At 31.1% G+C, this 20,121-nt stretch overlaps 2 protein-coding genes across 3 annotated transcripts in view; one reads left to right on the forward strand and one right to left on the reverse strand.

Annotated features, from left to right (window-relative positions):
• Positions 1–20,121, forward strand: part of LOC129911347 (protein split ends) — a 101,478-nt gene that overhangs the window by 67,813 nt on the left and 13,544 nt on the right. For both annotated transcript variants that reach the window (XM_055989112.1, XM_055989113.1), the window contains exon 3: positions 2,581–2,693. In XM_055989112.1, coding sequence (XP_055845087.1) covers positions 2,581–2,693 — 113 coding nt within the window. The remainder of the gene's footprint in view (positions 1–2,580; positions 2,694–20,121) is intronic.
• Positions 2,965–8,055, reverse strand: LOC129911348 (uncharacterized). Its single transcript, XM_055989115.1, has 2 exons — positions 7,499–8,055; positions 2,965–7,424 (listed from the first exon to the last, which is right to left on the reverse strand). Exons 1-2 carry the CDS (start codon positions 7,879–7,881, stop codon positions 6,209–6,211), a joined length of 1,599 nt encoding a protein of 532 aa, XP_055845090.1. The 5' UTR covers positions 7,882–8,055; the 3' UTR covers positions 2,965–6,208.

A 20,121-nucleotide genomic window follows, 5' to 3' on the forward strand; every position in this document is an offset into this window, starting at 1 on the left:
AGCACAACGAAAACCAAGAAAAAAAAAATATGCTACAAATGTTAAATTGTATCAAATTGACACCTAAATAGGTGTCAGCTGAAAAAGTCAAAAAATATGATAGTCGCTTTTGACTATCATCTTACACAGACGAATTTTCTTGAATTTGACAGTCAACTATCAAAAATCAGCTTACACGATTCCACCCCAGAAATAACGATACCTGCCATATACCAATTTCGGAAATGTTTTATTTTCTCGAAAACGGTACCAGTAATTTTGTTTAAAAAAATTATAAAATAGTTTTTGGGCAATCATGGAAATTTTTTAAAATTATTATTAACCTACCGTAGAACCGTTTTTTTTCAAATCTGATTTTCTGCCAAACTGCCAATTCAATTTTAAAGAATTTTTATATAGTTTAAATATTTATATAGTTTAAATATAAAACAGTAAGACAATTTGGAAAAATAATAGTTTTTGGATAAAAAATTGAACACTTTTTTTTGAAAAATCAAATTTTCGAAAACCGGAAATTAATTTTTTTTGACATTTTAGTTTTGAATGTTGAATAGTGATTTCTACGAAATTGCATACCAATTTTATTTTTGATTTTTTTTTTGTTTTAATTTATTTATAAGGTTCCAACGATTTTGAAATTTTTTTCTACAAATCTTTCTTAGTAGAAGAAATCAAATTGAATAGGTACTTGTTGGAGGTATCACGAATTCTGCTTTGTTCCTTTAACTTTTTGGACTAGTGTATAAAAACAACTCAGGTTAAAAGCTGCACTCGTTATGAAACTCAACTATTAAATTTAGCCGAGCGTTAGCCTTGTACCTGAGTATTAAATTGTTTATTGGTAGGGTGAAATATATATAATTCAGTTAAATATTTAAGTCAGCCTTAAATTTGATTATTGGTAAGGCCCGTAGAAAATAAAATTTACTAATTATAAGTTTTGGTGAATAAAACTTCTTATTCAGATTTCTTTGGCACAAATTTATTTGTCATGAAGTAAAGTTATCAGGTGGAGTTTCGATTCAGCAAAAAAAGGCGCTAGTTGTTACGCATTTTATAATATTGCCAAAAAAAAATATAATATAAAAAAATAGCAATCTCTGTGGGGATACGAACTCAAAGAGCAAAAGTAAAGAGCAATCACCTTGTCACCTACGCTAATAGGACTATTGAAATAAGTGTAACTTTCATGCCCTATAAGCTATAACGTGCCTAGGATATACAACAATAATTATTTAATTTTGTTCAAATTCTCGTCGTTAATAAAAATGTTTTGTTTTTAGTTTCGAGTTACTATGGATACATTTATAATGTCAAATAACTTTTTAATATTTTTGTTTGATATTTGTGTAATTTTGTATGTATGAGTAAAATTTCCGTATTTTCTTTTTTCATTTATAGGATGTCGATGTGTCGATAAGATTTATTTTTGTTTGATATTTGTTTTATGTGTGAGTAAAATTTCCTTATTTTTTTTTTCTAATTTAGGATGTCGACATGTATATACGTTTTATTTTTATTTGATATTTGTTTTCTAATGTTTGTGTTAGTGAAATTTCCTTTTTTAAAAACAAATTTTTGGAAATATAATTTTCTAGGACAAGCCCCATTCTCTCTGGACATTTTTTAGTACATCTGATTGCCGAAAAAAATAAAATTCTGTGGCGCTAGAAACTATCGGTGTCACTTCTATATATAATTATTCAATGATATTACATAACAAAATTAGAAGCTACTGAAGGGCATTGCTTTTTTTTCTTAAGTTTGAGTTAAAGATACAAATAAAACGTTAAGACAGATAACTATAGGCGATTTTGAAGTTCTGAATATTAAATAACATAGGAAAATCATGCGTCAAATCCAAAAGTTAATTTAAGGAGAATGATAAAAAGGAAGCATTATATGTTTCTGCCCATTTTTTCTAAGTCTTGCTGATTCATTGGTTCCTTCGATTTGATTGTAAAAAGTTTTAGAGCAGCGCTTTGCTTTTTGTGGTTCTGTCTTAAAAGCTTTCTGACACGATTTATATAATTCTAAAGCCCAATTTTTTCACTCTCCACTATATTTGAATTACCTTCCAGTCAACTTTCCATTGAAATTGCCTAATTTGGAAGCATTTTGTCAATCAGAGACTCGAAACTTGGCTAACTTTTAAAGCCCTAAAGGTTTTAGATCCTACTCAATGTCTGCTGCTCAAACTTTGGGCTTTGGAAAAACGTATGTGCTATTCAAGATTAAAAGCCGTTGGAAGCATTGCAAATATTTCTGAACACTTCTTTTTGGTGTAAAATGCTATTTTTTCTGAACAAAAGAAAAAATCAACTCTGAACTCTACATCTACAGTTCAAATACTGGGCCAATATTAGCCAAACATTTAGAACCGGTCGAGAATCTGGTATCAAGCGTTTTTTGGGCATTTATCACCAGGAGTTTTTTTGATTCATAGAACCATTTTCTTTTAAATGTCTCTGCAGCCACGGAATGGATTTCTTATCATATTTTTTTTTGTAATTTAAAATTAATTATATTTCCTATAAATAAAATCTGTTATTAAATGCTCTTTTAATTGTTGCTTTGCAGTGAGCCGAAAAAGAAACATCTTGAAGTGGAAACTCCTTCGATTCCTGCCAACTCAATAAATGACGCTGCAACAGCAGTGACGTTGAACGATAACTCCTCAACTGAAAACAAAGGTAAGTGTACAAATTATTTTCCTAACTTTTTTGTATTGCCTATTTTGTGTATACAAAGCTCCGCTTATAAAATCAAGGAATTAATATTCTTTTTTTTTTTTATCGGTATATTAAAATATACGAGTATATAAATATATTCATCAAGGAGTACATTTTTTTAAATCTCTGCAACATAATTTAATTAATTTAATGAAATTGTCACTGTGAGGCATTCTTCATTTATTCATATTCCTCTCGTTCGCTTTCCTTTTTCTTTTTGTTGAGATTTTTTTTTTTTCGTTTTTTTTTTTTTATTATACGGAAAAAAAAGAGATAGAATTTTAAATTAACTTTATTGACAATTCGAGAATGAATTCAAATTAAAATTAAAAAGGACGAGCGGCTATTCATCAAAATGTAATAAAATGTTCTTACACACACCACCAGGGATGGATGATGTGCTGCAGAGAAAACACTTAACGCACTGGTTCGTTTCCGTTATTTTATATTTTTTTTTTTGGTTTTGTTTTATTGACGAGGACTTTCTTCCTTTATTTTTATTATATTTTTTCTTTTTTTTTTTTACTTTACTTTGGTGTTTACCCACCGCAATGCTTGGTTCTTTTTACCAATCAACCATCAAACCAGGGAAATAAAAAATAAAAATATAAAAAAAAAATCTCGTCAGTTAAAAAATATTTTAATTAACTGCCCAGCTCCGTTGAGCATGAAATCACGAAATTTGCTCAGAAAGAAAGGGCCTAGTTGAAGCAAAAGCAGGAGCTGGGGTTGTATAGCCGGGAGATAGAACAGTTCAGAGCTGAAGGTGAAGGTGGATGGTAGATGTGAGAAGAGAAAATTGGATGAAGGGATGTGGTTGATGGATCGTTGGCAAAGAGGTCCTTGCATTTTTATTTGATTTAAGGATATTTTAAAATTCCATAAAATATCCATATGGAATTGAGAGTAGGAATGGGAGTGGAAGTGGGAGTTGGAGTGGCAGGTATACTGGGGTATGAATTGGGATTGACTGGAGTTGGTTTTGGTAGTTTACTGGTTACGGGTTTCGATTGATTGCAACTACTTTATTCCCCAAACAGGACGAATGGACATATAAATGGACACAGTTCTCGTATGAATATAGAATGAATGAATAAAAAAAATAAAATGGTAAATCGTCCTTCTCTCCATTGGTGACCACCAAATTAAAACGCGCAGCTAAAAGAACCAATGAGAAATAATAATACAAAAAAAAAGAAATATGTTGGTACCTTCAGTGGTACATATCCTTCAAGCCCATCGAGGGCAATTTGTAGTTAAAAATATATAAAATTAATGAGTGACAGAACAGGAAGTATAAATGCCTATAAAAATACAAAACGCACGACAAGCAAAGGATTTCATTTTTCGCTCTCTCCCACAGCGCCATATGATATGGAAAAAGTTAATTAAATTCAATTTTTTAAATATTCATGCAAATAAATTGTCAATTAATTAAAAAAAAGGAGATCATACACATACATGTATGTGAAGCTACAAATATATGTGAATTGTGATTTTATACAATTTGTTGTAGGTCGATGGCAGATGAGCGGGTGGGATTGCGATTTTGGATTCACAGAAAGAAGAATATAATGTATGCTTTTTCTGGTACTACTATTGTATTCTCTTTTTCGGAACATTTGAGGTCTTATAAATGCCTTTTAACACGTTCGTTAGTTTGCTTGTGATGTGTTCCCTATATGTGACACAGTTGCTCATTAATCGGAATATTTATATTTGTATGCACTTTGATTCAATTAGTACATTGACTTCTGAGGAAACTTTGGAAGGTAACAATAATTTGATATCAGATTTTTTTGCCTTGACTCTTAAGGACGTTTCTCAACTCTATTTAATGAAATTGTATTGTAAATATGTGATTGTTTCTCATCAAAATTAAATTCAGAGAGCGAAATGTCAATAGAGTAATTTTTTCTTCCAAAGAGATCAAACTTTTAAATTGAATTGGTTTAAGCTGAAAAGTCTTAATTCATTCTTATTAACTGGTAAGAATATAGATTGGAAAGCCCCTATGTCTATACCTCCAGTTTAATAAATAAAATGTAACTGTATCAAAATAAAACAGCATTTTTTTTTTTTAAATTAGGATTCTTGGATTGCTTCAGATGCTTAGCGTAAAAAAAAATTCTTTACTTTGCTTAGTTCTCATGAAAAAAAGACTGATATTATCACTTCAATACAAATTCTTCAAGTATTAGAAAACGACATTTATAAAAAGACTAAAAAATGGCTCATGAAGGCTTTAGAAAAACATAAATCCTCAAATTGAGAAGAATGTAATGTTTAGGTAATTCATGAGCTGTTTTTTTTGTAGTCTCTAGGGTAATTGGAGGTTAATTTTAGTTAGTTAGCTAGCATCCCAAAAACTGTAGCTACCTCGCATGTGTCATTTTTGGGAACATTTCTCAATAGGACGAATAAAATTTTGATTAAAAATTCATATATACTTTTTTTTTGTAGAAGATCCATCTTATGTTGAAAAAAGTTTATATACCAAAATTATAACTAATTGTATCTCCCATAAAAACTTGTAATTATTTATTTTTTTCCTGAACGAATAGTTTATTTTCAATAATTTTCTGTATAATTTTCACTATCTGGAGACTTACAAATTTTCGTTTCGCTGAAGCTGCCCTCGGAGAGATCTCCAAAATATTTCACACCAATTTACTGTCGTCTTGTACCTACATTTTTCTTAGCCGAATATAAGTTTGTTAACTTTTTTTATTTTTTACTTTGATTGAACAATAGATAACGTGGTTTTAAATGTTTCCGTTTGGCTCGAAAGGACCTACTAATTTTTTGCATTAAATTTGTTCCGCGAGTAAAGTATCAAAGGAGTTAACTCCTTTACAATAAATATTTTTTTGGAAGCGATTTGTATATTGAATTCTTTCATATAACTTTGAAACTGATACAAAAAAAAGTATGATGAAAGAGTAACATGTTCCAGTAACCACTTCATTTGTATTCGCTTTTTGTTCTGTGACAGTATGCATATAAATTAAATGGGGTGTCCTAAGACAACAATGTTTAAGTTTTTAATTCTTTGCAAAAAATCACTGATGGAAATATTTTCTAAAATAAAATTAGATTGAATGACGGTAGCAGGAAAAAGTTGGTTCATTTGTATCCTAAACTATTATTCCATAGATATGAATTTTTTTTATTGCATTGCTCGAAAATGTTGCATCCCTAATTGAAAATACTGAAAACATTTAAATAATTCCAAAATTCACAAAATAATTATCATAGTTGTTATGCATTTTTTTTTTTCGAAAACGCCTTAAACGAACAAATGCTATAAATTTCATTTTGAAAATTGCCATGAAGCCCGAAAATTAGTTTAAAACTACAAACAACATTTCCTATTTTGTTATATTTTATTTAATAAAAAATTTTAATTTCTACACAAAATCTATTCACATGTTTTTTTTTAATTAATTTACATCTAAAAACGAATTATACATATTCTAATGTTCACTTTTATTGGGTTCAGTATTACTTGGAGTATTTTCTTCATTTGCATGACACATTTTACGATGTTTGTGCACAAAATAATAACTTGGAAATTTACTGCCACAAGTCTTGCACGGATAATACTGGACATTCATATCCAATGGGCGTACTTCACGTCGTTGCAATTCACTTGTAGACACTTCAACAACTACCGCTGGAATTGTTTTTTCCTCCTTTTCTATTTCCAAACATCCTATAGTTGATGATGATGTTGATGTCGCTGCTGCTGCTGTTGCTACTCCTGCAATAGATGGTGGAATAGGTCCTGATGATGAAACCGATGAAGATGATTTATTACTACTGGCACAGTCCAGCGATAGAGGATTCAAATGCCTCTTGGCATGCTTCTGATAGCAGTATTGCGACTTGAAAGTATGCTTACAATATACGCAATTGTAGATCTCTCCAGTTTTTGAATTGGAGCAATTTGTAGAACCACCACCTTTAGCACTCAAATCCTCGCTGTTCTCGGATTCTTCCGAATGCATTTGCCGTTGGCTAATTGTCTTGGCCATTTGTTGATGAAACGAGAACGATACACTTTGTTGAGTGCGTTCTTGGGCCGGGGGAAATTGCAAAACATCGGGCTTATGTCCGTAAGCGTCGTTGAGCACACGCCGAAAACGAATCGGACCATCACAACTTGCCACGTCGATTATAGTTTTATTTTCAGCTTCGATTTGAATGGGGACGGGATCCTTGGCTACTAATGGAGTTGGTTGATGAGAAGTGGTTTTACTACCGCGATGCTTGTCACTGGATCGTTTTGATTTATGCTGACGTTTAGGTGGATTTGATGAGTAGGATGTGGAAGGAGGTGAAGAGCGTTTAGGGAGTGTATCTTCTCGTTCGATTTGGATTGGTGTAGGGGGAGTCGGTCTAGGTGATGCTACAGCAATTGATTGGGTATCACTTTCGGAAAGGTCATCTGCGACAGATTGTAAAACTGGTACTCCGGGAACAAAAGTCTGCTGGAGGCTTTTAAACGGAGTTCCCGTACTGGGTAGTGATACATGCTGCATTGGCGGAGCAATAAATCCCAAATTCGGAGCAGATGCCTTACTGGCAATTGGACGAATGATTTTGTTATTGCTGTTGTTGGTTGTTGTACTTCCAAGAAAGTGTCCATTGCTTAAATATCCTTCAGATTGAGCTCGTGACAAAAAAGCCCTTGAAAAAATAAAATAAAAAAAGAAAATAATTCACAGAAACTGGCCGATATTCACAAGAAATTTTAAATTTACCGACAAATCTCGAGTGCCCGCGGCATGTGCAATACATGCGTGGCCAAAAGAACACCAAATATATTATCCACATTTAAATCCAAATATCCAGTATACATGTAGGTCAAAAGTGGAGCAAATTGATCCGCCGTCACATTGGTTAAGAATAGAACCATATCTGGAGAGTTTCCTCCGCTAACAGAACTATCATCTAAACGTATTGCCGACCGTAAATATCCACTATGCATGCTCAAAATTATGGTATGAGCTACAAATCGCACACCCGGAGAAGGTCCAACTTCCAGAACTATATCGGGTGGTGTTGATGCTAATGTAGGAGGCGGAAGTTGTGGTATAGAAGTTGTTGAGTTAGTCGATGAACTTGTAAGCCAATTAGTGAACATAATTTATTTTTTTGTTTAGTTCCAATGAAACACTTTTATATCCTTGTGCTATGAATGGGAATCACGGCAATTAACTGTCCTGTCGTGGTAATAACTCAATTAAAACTGAAGTCCTTTTCACTTGTCTGTCAGTTTTTATACGTTTAAAAAAAGAGGCATTCGACAACATTCACGATTCAGTTCAGACGGAAGGGATGGAATGTGGTAGTTGGAAAAGGAGAAGAATCTCGTATTCATTTTACGAATGCCCATTCGGGTGCTGCCGCCAGCATATTCCATCATCATAAATTGTACACGAAAGGACTTCTTTTTCTCTCTCTTCAAATCTGAGAGATAGAGCACTGAAAAAGCGAGCATCAGAGAGATTCTGCGCATTTAAGGGGGTTTTCGTATTTCACGTGCTTTGCGATTTTTAATTCTACATTTGAATTTCGATGGAGGAATGGTTTGTTTACTTTTCTGTGGTTCGAGTTATTTTTTTTTATTTTATTTATTTTGTTTTTTTTTTTTTTTGGAAAAACTCTCCCCTTGATTCATTTTATTTGAGGTTTATTTGTATTTCTTCTTTCAATTGATATAATTTAATTTGATTTCTTTTGGTTTTTTGGTTCAACTTGCTGGCTTTTTTTGGAAGCGGGTGCTCTTTTAGGGAGTTTTTCGAAACGTGTGTACTTGTTGTTCTAATCGATGTTATGGTTTTTAAAATGTTTACTTATTAGTTTTATATAAATGTTAGGGCACTTTTACCAGACATGTGCCAATTAAATTTACGTTTTTTTTTTTTGTTAGGATGTTTTTTAGCGAGGGAAATAAATTTTGTTTTTGTATTTTCATAAAAGCAAATTAAGTAAAAAGAATATCTAATTTTCTTAGGAGCAGTTTTTCAGTCTGAAATCATTCTAATGTTAGGGTTAACCCAAAACAAGTTTTAATGTCAATTTGGGAATCAGAGTTAGCTCAGAATTTACTCATCAAATATGCTGAGTTGGCCCTAGAATTTAGACAACAACTTAAAAATTAGTTGCGCCTGAAATGATAAAACTGGCACTTGGTAAACTTTGGGTTAGTTTGTTTCGCAGGGCGAGCTTATCCAGAGTTAACTCAGGGCGAACTCTGCAAATTAAATTAAAACAAAAGCAAATTTTTGAAAGATGTCCAAATTCTTATTAAAAAGAATGAACTCTTATTCTTTTTAATAAGAATTTTGATTTCAGCTTAAATTGAAACCGTACAATATTACACAGAATTATACAATTGCACAGCACCGACAGATGGTGCTTGTTAGTTCAATACAATTAGCATATTCTTGACTGCTCTCTGTCTCTACTGCTTTACAATTTTTTTATACCAAGAGTTTCTTGTGCATAAATTGATAAATCTAAGAATCATTTCAAAAATAAATTAAAATAAAATAAAGACAAGAACAAAAAAAAAGGAATTTGCAAAAACATTAAAGAAAATGAACAAATTTCATTTTGGGGACTTATTTTTCTTTTAATTCAATAAATGGCATTCGAATGCAAACAGAATCCTCAAGCAATCTCTTTTTTCCCTTTTCTACAATTCCCATTGATTCATCTTTGATTTTTTTTTTATATATATATATATTTATTTTCTTTTTTATTTCATAATTTTGATTTGGCAAAGTTGATATTCTTGAAGGAGGAAGAAGAGGAAAAAAGAAGTCCTCACTCCTCATCCTTCTCAATTTCTATGTTCGGCCTCACTCCAGTAGATATTGAACTAATGGAAATTTGTAGAATCAAACAAAAAATAAAAAAAAAATAAATAGAAATAAAAGAAAAGCAATTGAAAGTGCACCGCACTCTAGAACATTTGTCTCATCAAAAAGCTGCAATATTATTTCTTTCCTTTGCAATAAAGAATTGAGGTATAGTACAAAAAAAAAAGTAATCGAAATCCCAAAGCGCAATCATTCAGTGTTTTACTTTGAAATATTAATAGGTTTATAAGTATATTGGTATTTTAATAAAAATGACCATGATGGTTTAGAAAAATATGAATCCTTAAAAAATCTAATTAACTTAAACAAGCTTCATTATAGCATGACCTGTAAGCATAAATGATATTATTTTTACAAAACAGGAACTAAAAGTGTAACCAGATACAAATTATCACTCTGCTTCTACCAATAATTTGTATGGAAATGTGTATGTTACTGAAATTTTATTTTATTTTCGATTTATAAAAGAAAAATTAAAACAAAATATTGTTTATCCGTGAATGTACATTGATTTAAACTTAGCTATTTTATTAAAAGTTGGGATTTACATTAGACGATTTCTCTAGTGACGATTTTTTCTTTGATATTGTAATCTGTGGGAAAAATATTTTCCATTGGAACAAAATATCACAGGGTTGCGCAACTGAGAAATTTCTTCCTGAAGAAATCGACGAATGTATGTAAATCCCGATCCAAAGCATGCAGTGACTAGAACCTAGGCCAAACATTCCTGTCAACAATATTGTCTATCTAGTGTATCTTGGATTTGAACCCAGAACCACGGCTGTGGCAGCTCATAGCACTAACCATTACGACACGAGCGCTATAGAAGTGCTCAAAACGAACGTTAAGTTATCAATAATCTCCAAAACCTATAGCTATTACAACTCACTCTACGACGTTAATTTAATTAATTAATAATAATTTAATTAATATAGTTATGAATCCTTTTCGTGTCTATTTGAAAGTTAATTAACTAACTTAAATGTCCATTATGTATCTCCATATTTTGATATCAAGAATTTAGGAAATGTTATTTTATTTATAAAGTATAGTCACCACAATTGGCTACACCATCATTTCAATTACTTAAAATGCAATAAACAAATTAATAATTATTTTCCTATTACAATTTGAATCCGATACCAAAGTTAACCCCTCCCGCTAACATTTTCAATGATGTTTGGATTGTACGAACATAAAATAGAGTACACCAGGACAAATGGCATTTAAAACTAATACGCCATCAAAAACTGATTCGTCCACGCGATATCCCTCTAGCTGCTGCTGTCTCTTGAAGTAGATTATATGTATATTACGTACCCCTCATACACTTTATCTATGTCCATATCATCAAGTATCTGTTACACAAGTGTGAGAAGAGAAGAGGTAGATTCCAGGTACCTATAGTAATTGTTTTAAGTTCAACTAATCCCTTCACACAAAACAACATTTTGAATCGGCTTTTCCGCCAATTTCATTTCTGTAAGCTTTACCGTTTCTCTTCCTACAAAACCGAAACTTCTCCCACCCCTTTACCAATCCCAACTCCCCAATTTTGGACATCCATAAAAGGATGTTATGAACACAAAACCTTTATGTGAACCGCTCTAGCTCTTCTCTTGATGTATCATAGATTTGAGTGACATGCCAGGATGGACAAAACAAAGTGTTCCAGCAGCAAGAGCAGCGCTTCGTTGTCGTACAGTCGTCGTAGTACAAAATTTTGCTGAATTGTTCAAATCCTCGAGGGAGTTGATATGAGAGTCTGGACATTACTCTTTCCACAGCTTGGCAAAATCTGTCCTTCATACCAATGCTATATGTGATGAGAAATCATGGGTGTTTTTTGTACACATGTTCATTGTATCAATGGTTACAAACATTTATGTAGATATTCCATCAGTTGGCATAAAATTTTGAAAATTAGAATTTACAAAAGGAAAATGGGAGCGAGGATGGACGGACATCGGGGACATGTCAAACGAGCAAGCCTAGTGTATCTAGGAATGAGAAGCACCGTATTTACCCTTACAGTCGAGTTATTTATGTTGACCGTCAATTATGTTTTAATTGTCATAAGAGGTCGTTGTTAACGTGTATGTAAACATGTTCCGTTCATATATAACACATCGTTTGCTCGCTCCTCCAATCAATTTTATGGGTTACAAAAAAAAAAAAAAAATGTTGGGCTGAAGTGGAACGACACTATGTCGGTGCATATTTATGCCACACTTTTCGCTGATGTCAACTGAATTTGAAAGTTCTTTTTTTTCGGCAACAGTGGGAAAAAGAGGATTGAAAATAAATAGAAAAATAAAAGTTAAAAAAAAGGTTTCATTTTTTTTTTAACTTTAAATGGAAAAATAAGAAGTAGAAATCAATATTTCGATTTTAGGTAGATTGAGTTCGATACATTTTTGTAATCAATACATTATTGAATCAAAATTAAATTGATCTATAAATGTATTCGTTTTGTTCTTAACGGAAATCTTGCTGAAGGTGTAAAAACAGGGAGATTTTTGTTGATTAACTTTCTAGTCAGAAAGAATCCTTAATTATAATGTAAATATTTTTTTTCTTGACCGCTAACCAATCAGTGACGCGAAACTCTAATAACTTTTTGTTTTTAGTTACTAAAGTTTTGAGCCTGTTGTAAATTATTTACATATCTTAACAACTACTTTAGTAAAAATATTGTTTTTACAAGTTAAGCCTACGCAGATCGGGAAAAAACAAATTTTATCTCTACAATTTTAATCTCTACAAAACATTTTTTTATCCCGCGCAAAATTTTGAAGTTGGAGAAATCAAGTAAATTCTATCAATTTACAACTTTTTTTCTTCTTTCAAATTGAATTGAATTTTTTAAATTTGTGTCTGAGTTTTATTAATTTCGTCTTGGAAAGTGGTCCAAGTATTTTATTAGAAGGCTCCCTTAATTTTGTTTGAATTTTTTTTTTCAATTTTGTTTTATTTTTTTTTTTCTTGTCACAATTTTGCCAGCAGAATAATGCTTCGAACATTATTTGAGGAGGTGATTTCCAAAACCAGCTATCTGACCTGAAGGTAGTTTTGAGTAAAATGCCAAAAACCTGTACTTCGTAATACAGAAGATATAGAGCAAAATAATCTTCTACAAATTTATTCCTTACAAAATTGTAATAAAATTAAAGTTTTCAAACTAAATATATCTTAAGTCTTTTTATTGAAAATTCCTTATTAAAAAGTCGGTATATCTGCTTTTGGAAGTATAATTGAATTATGTCTTCTTTTGGAAGTAAAACTATTAAAAAAATCTTCTTTTGCAGGTAAAATCACGATTTTTTAAAATTTTTTATTGTAAATAAACCTTTATCAATATCAGTATTTTAGTTTATAACAAGAAACAAAAATACATTTTTATAAATGAAATTGAATTAAAATGCATTTCTGATATATAGAGTTATTTGAATAGCTCTATATATCATTTTTTTAAATGATAAGAAATAACATTCTGCAAATTTTGAAAAAAATTGGTACGAAATAAGCTTAAAAAATAAGTCAATTTTCGCAAAAAACCACAACGTCATTTCCATTATCCAAATTTTTGAGAAAAACTAAAAACATTGATTCTTAATATTATTTACTAAAACCCTTCAGTACACAAAATTTAATTAAAATCGTTAGACCGTTTAGGTCCTACCACGGTGCACAGATGGACGGACGGAACTTAGTAATGACGAAAACTACTTTTGTAACTCCTCCATCATGTGACATTTTATCATACACCAAATTGATATTTTTTATACTGAATAGGCCTTATTGGAAAGAACATTTTGCATAGGCCATTTTGGAAAAAACACTTGGTGTTCAATAGGCTGTTTTGGAAATAAAGTCGTTTTTTGACATTGAATAACTATCTCTGTGTGCTGTTTAGAAAATTATTTTTGATTGAATCAGACGCGCGTTGAAAAGACCTGAAAAATGACATGCATTTCTCATTTTCCGATTTTTTTACCGATAGCTGGTTTTGGAAATCAGCTCCTCATTTGTCCGTTCAAAATTAAGTGGAGACTTTTTCTTTACGGCTCCAAATATTTAAATTTTGCGCGTGAACTGCGTACTGCTTGGAAAAATATTCAAGACAAAATTTGTAATAATTTTTTGACGTTTAAAAAAGAGCTGCTCATTTTTAGTTTTAAGGGGTGATAAATTCAATCTTATGATGGATATATACGAGTGATAAAATGTCATCAAATTTATCATTTTTTGGCATTTTATTTTCCGTCGGATAAATGCTGTGCAATGACAATTTAGAGGCAAGTTGTTACTCGTACAAATCCGGCTTTAGCGTAAACTTTTAATTTTTGACAAATAGAAAATGACTGAACGTTTACATTCGGCGATTTTTTTTGTAACCCCTTCTCATACGATTTCAACAACAAAGAAAAAATCTTTGGAAAAATCGATATAACAGTTGTTTTGGTCCTTCTAGCATCCCTTGTATTTGTACGAAATTCAAGCGAGAGCTGTTCCACTGTTTTTTTTTATGGTAGGGTATTTTTTTTTTATAATTCAAGGAATATTGTCATTTAAGCATCAGATTTCGATTTGCTAATGCATCAATAAAAACAAACGAATATTTATATTCGCGGTTTGATATGTCTGTGACAAAATTAAATAATATTCATATTTATTTAATTTTATAAAGCTTATCTAAAAATGTTTTTAATTTAAATCAAAAATGTAAACTTCATAATTATTATTGTATTCTACCACCCACCAACCTACTAGTCCAACATTTTCGCCTTTGTTTCTATCAGAATGATGATGATTTTTATTCCATTTTTAATTACATTTTAACTGTTTTATTGATTTTCGTTAAATGCATTTGGTTTAAAAATAAATTGAAGGACTTTTGAGTGGTGATGGTGACGGTAGCGGTGGTGGTGGTTGGATGGGGGGGGGGGTAGAAGCTTAGTTTGAATAGTCCTAAACCCTTACATACTTTTTACCCAATGCACTCATCTCGATTTTGTTAATTAATTTGTATCAAAACATTGTGTTTACTGATCCAAACAATGTAAATATTTTATATATGACAAAAAGAGGGATGAGAGTGGTATGCATTACAACAGATTGACTATCACCCGTTTGCATCTGATGGTCATCCATCCAACCCTCCCCCAATCCACCCCGCGTGCAATACTCGTTGAGCATCCTTCGATAAAAAATGATTATGATGAATTTTTGATTTACTGTTATATAAAATGTATATATTTTATTTTATTATACATACATTTATATTTATAAATTTTTTTGTATTATTATTTTGACTGGATTTTGTTTTATCCTGGCGATAAATCCAATGTAATACTACAAGCAGCATAACATACACCCCAGCAAAGCCATCATCGTCAACTGTCGTTTCAGTGTGTAAATATATTTAATTGAATTTTTTAATTAATAAAATACTCGATATGTATGCAATGTATATATTGTGTTGGTTTTGGTGAAGAGAAATCATGGACTGTGAATGGCAAGTCGTTTATTTTTATATGTACCTATATTTTTATTTTAAATATGTACATACGGTTGTATTTATACTCGTATATTTATTATTTTAACATTTTGTGCAGATGAAGCATTTTTTTTTATGAAATATTCATTTTGAAGATACATTTAAATTAAATATATTCTCGTATATATTTTTTTTTTTTATAAGCTCATCACAGTTATGTTTGGACGTATATTGGTACATATCTTTATGCACAAGCAGAATTTTGTTAGGAAAATGAAATATGTATATCTGGTGTGACAATCGGAATAAATTACGAAGGAAGATAGTTGAAAAACTGATAAACGAAAGATGATCTGGTTAAGTGACAAACCAAACCACTAGATGTGAATTCGTTAAACCGATAATTGGTTTAAAACTTTTTAATAATTTCAACTTATATAGCCGTATTCTGTTATTTAAGAGAATCAGAAATTCAATACCCTTGAATTTTATCTTTTAATTATTATCAATCCTTATCATATTATTATTATCGACTTTTAAAGTTATTTTGCCCCATTTACATGACTGACAACTTACCAGTATTTTCATTTCATTTTTTTTCGTATAAATACTTTGCCTTTTTTTTTTAAATAGGTAATGAAAAGACGCCATTAAAGAATGGACCTACTCATTCGTTACCAGTTTTATGATAAGAGCATTTGCTGTGTGTCAAATTTACTGACAAGTTGTTAATAGTGTTAGGCCCAATTTATTCACCCTCCATTAAATATTAGATTTCATCGTTTTAGTTAACAACGCCATTAAACTATTGAAGCAATTAAATACACGCTATTAAATATTCTATTTATTCACTCTCCTTTAGTTAAATAGTTTGTTTTTAATGGGAACTTTAAGTTTAAAACTCCGTTAAAAAAATCCCAGGGAATTTTAATTTATTTTGATAAAAAATCTGTCAAAAGCTAAATTCTGTCAAGTCAAACAGATTTAATTTTTTTTTGTACATTTTAAAAAGGATGAAGAAGCACATATATGTTGATATTTTAAAGTGGGATATCCTCCGAAAACGAATTACTACATTATGCACAAGCACATGCATCGTTATAAAATAACCGTCGAATGTAGCTTGGAAGAAAAGACAACTGGTTTTGGAATATAAGCGATTTTCACCCGAAAGTGCAATTCAAGAATCAACTGGCTAGCTTGATTTTGGCAATATATTGAACACAAAAGGGACACACAGAAAAAATTGGCAATAGATTGAACATAATTTGATCTTTATCACGTCACAATATTTACACAAATGTTAGGCCTATCTTTGAAGAATGTAATTCATACCCATAATTTAATAGACATTTGTATCGGCCCATTTTTCTTTATTTATTCCTTCCATCATTCGATAGAGTTCTTATAAATTTTTTGGTCAACGACGCGACGTCACGTCAAGAAAATAAATTTTTTCCCATATTTATAATTTTTTTTTTATAATTGCTCATGTCAATTGACAAGCTTTCAAATAACAAATAATAAAATAGTATATAATTTGACATTTAACGCTAATGGAGAGTGAATAAATACAAATTCTGTTTAAAACCTTCATTAGCTCTAAAATTCCTCTTAAAAGGTCGAATTTGGTGTTTTAACTAAAACGACTTTTAAATTTAATGCTCAATTAGTTAATGATGTCAAACTTCAAAAAAATCCTTAAAAGAGACTGAATTAAATAAATTTGGTTTTTAATTTTAAAATTCCCTTTTTTAATGGCGATTTAAGTTTAATGGAGAGTCAATAAATTGGGCCTTAATGGGGTATTATTTAAAAACAAACTTTAACATCGCTTTTAAAAAGTCTAAACTTTCTCACAAAGTATGTCTAATCACATGTCAAAATGGCTGACAGATCTTTTAGGGTGAAAATTCGTCTGCTCTATCCACATCTTTATGTATGGAATTTATTCTCACATTTTAGGCACAAAGGAAGTGCACATTTAACTGTTGCCATTCATTACATGAATGAAATTTTATCCTTCTGAAATATGCTTCATATTAGCCCCGTTGCATTGGAGATGGTAGTTTACTCATGAGTAAATGATCTAGTACTTTTACTACTAGAACTGGTTATGCTCTTCTGCCCGAGAAAATGGGAATTGCATTGATTACGTTGAAAGTGAGTTCCATTGAAAATCGCTAGTTAAATACTAGTAGTACTTTACCACCTCCATGGAAAATTGCTATTAAGTGCTTTACCACCTCCAAAAAAAAAGCGATTGACAACAAAAAGGTAAACGTACTTGTTCGAATAATGTATGTATAAAAATGTCCAATCGTTCGGAATTGGCAGTCATATTTTGTCCAATGAATTTCCATGTTATTTAGGGTATTAAGAGAAAATGTTATACAAAAAATATAAAAAGATTAAACTAGGTGATATCATCGAAAAGTTAAATGAAATAGAATCTGGTAATTCGAAAAATTACGAAAAATTTTCCGTTGTATCGGAAAATTCTCCGATTTATTCAGCCCTATCGGCAATACAATTTCCCTGGAAAAATTTCTCTATTCCGAAAAATCGGTATCGGCAATACTTTTTGAATGGAAAAATTTCCTAGGAAAAAATTCCCACACAAAAATACCTATCGGGAATGAAGTTTCTCCCCCGAAGTATTTCTATCATATTTTTTATGGGGAACAGATTTTTTGAAGCCAAAATGTACGTGTTTTTCTTTCAAAATATTCTGTTAAAAATATTAAATTATTTACTTCCTTAATCCAACAAAAAGCAAATGATATTGCAACTGGATAACGCAATAGTAGACAAAAATAAAATATAAGAAAACCTTAAAAAAAAAGCATGGAACTAAAGGAGACCATTCCGAGAGCATTAGTTTGCTGCTTTGATCGAAGAAATGATCAAATTATGTGGAATACCTCAATGTATTACAGTTATTTGTTTATCATGTCAAAAAAAAACAAAGCTTAAGAAACTTTATTGATTGATTCTTTAATTAAAATTACAAACACAAAACTAATTACATGTCCATCTGAAGAAACAAACAAAGTAATAAGTTGGGCAAAAAATAAAAAAAAATATTGAATAAAAATCCACACATCAACACCAAAGAAAAAAATTATATAAATATTGACTATTAAACTTTTTAATTGTTTTTGTGCACTAAATACAATCAAATTAGAGTTGTCAAAATTTTCGAAGATATGTGTTCGAAGGTTTTTTTTGTTTTGTTAAGTTGGCTGTACTTCTTTCCCGAAAACGAAATTCCGATGGAGATTGCCGATAAGGAGAAAAATTCCCGGGAGACAAAACCTACTCCCAGGGAAATTTCTCACGTGAGATTGCCGATAGGGCTGAATAGGAATTATTATTCGAGGTATTTTTTTGACGGGCAAAAACCCTCCGAAATCGGACATATTTCCTCTCCGACCAGCGTTCTTTTGAAAGTGGTTCTCATGAACAGATAAAAATCATAATCTGTACTAAACTATCGAAATGACATAAGCTACATTAGCCGCTTAACTCATGAGTAGATCTAGATCTAGTACAATTATCTATACATGCTGTGCTGTTTAAGAAGATGTGAAAGTGTAGTTGGTAGTACTAGATTTAACGTGATTTCCTTTAATACATGTTTTATTGAAAATTACAATTTTAGTATTAACGAGTACTGCATAACCTCTACAGGAATGTGGCTACTGTCAATTGCTGATTTTTTTTGATTGAAAATCTGAAAATGTCATTTTTAATTCACTATCTTCAACCAATAATTGGCATGTAATCACGATTCTAAAAATGAAATACATTTCATTACCTACTTTCAACAAGATATACACAACGACAACATAACAATTATTTGTAATCAAATTATGACAGTCTTGACATTCATTAAGACGGTTGTGAAAATCCTTTCGACTGGTGCGGTATTTATTCAAAAGCCAATCAAAGCATAAAAATCAAAGAACTAGCACAACAACTCAAAGAGAAAAATAGATGAAAAAAAAAAGGAAATGTAATCAACAGTCAGTCAGCGTATTTACACATCACAACAATTTATTAATATTTAACTACGAAATTAGCTAATTAACTCCTACGGGGAGCAACCTCATTCTGCCAACAATATTATATTTCTTACCTCCCACCCAGAACCTTAAGTCAACCATATATACAAACCTTATTACGACAAAAAAAAAAAAGAGAAAAAGATTGGGGACTTGCAAGCAAGAAGAGGGTTTGAAAAAAGGTTCCCCTCTTTGTTAGTGGTCTGGTGCTGCTATATACTTTGGCAACAAGTGGTTGAGCGGTCGGTGGTAGGTTGAAGGTAGTAATATTCTCGTAGATAGGTAAACGCTAAAAATGAAAAACCTTTTTAGATATTCCAGAGTTGTTTGGGGGCCCGCAGCTTAACACAAACAAACCTAAAAGATATTTGCACACAAAGAGAAGACCAACGACCACCACCGCATCACTCAAATTTTACTCTGAAAAAACCTCTACTCTATTTGGATACCATACCACCATCATGGCACGCAGCAAAGGCAGTGCATAACTTATGAAACTCTACGAGGCGAAGTTATTTTAAAAATTCACCAAACGGCATATTTAATAATTCTATTTGCCAAATTAAACCTTGCCACTTCTTTACCCCCTTGTTTTTTCGAATAGGTATAGGGGTATATGGGTTTGGTATTTTTTTTTTCGTGGCAAAATGCGCTCTCCAACAATAAAAAGGAATTAAAAACAATTTACCTTATGAAAGAGAAATGGGAACAAAATCCCTCAAACGAAATTGGCGAAATGTAAACAAGTAAAATAGAAAGAAAGAATTAAAAGAACTTTCAAGCTGTATAGAGTTGTTGGCAAATCGCTGGCCGACAATCATAATTGGAAAAGGCTGAAGAGATAAAACCATATAATTCTCAAGCAGCATATCAAATTACAAAAAATGTTTTTTTTTTTTTTGTAATTGATAATACCAAATAAATAA

The sequence above is a fragment of the Episyrphus balteatus genome, chromosome 2 (assembly GCF_945859705.1).
Source record: "Episyrphus balteatus chromosome 2, idEpiBalt1.1, whole genome shotgun sequence".
NCBI lineage: Eukaryota > Metazoa > Arthropoda > Insecta > Diptera > Syrphidae > Episyrphus > Episyrphus balteatus.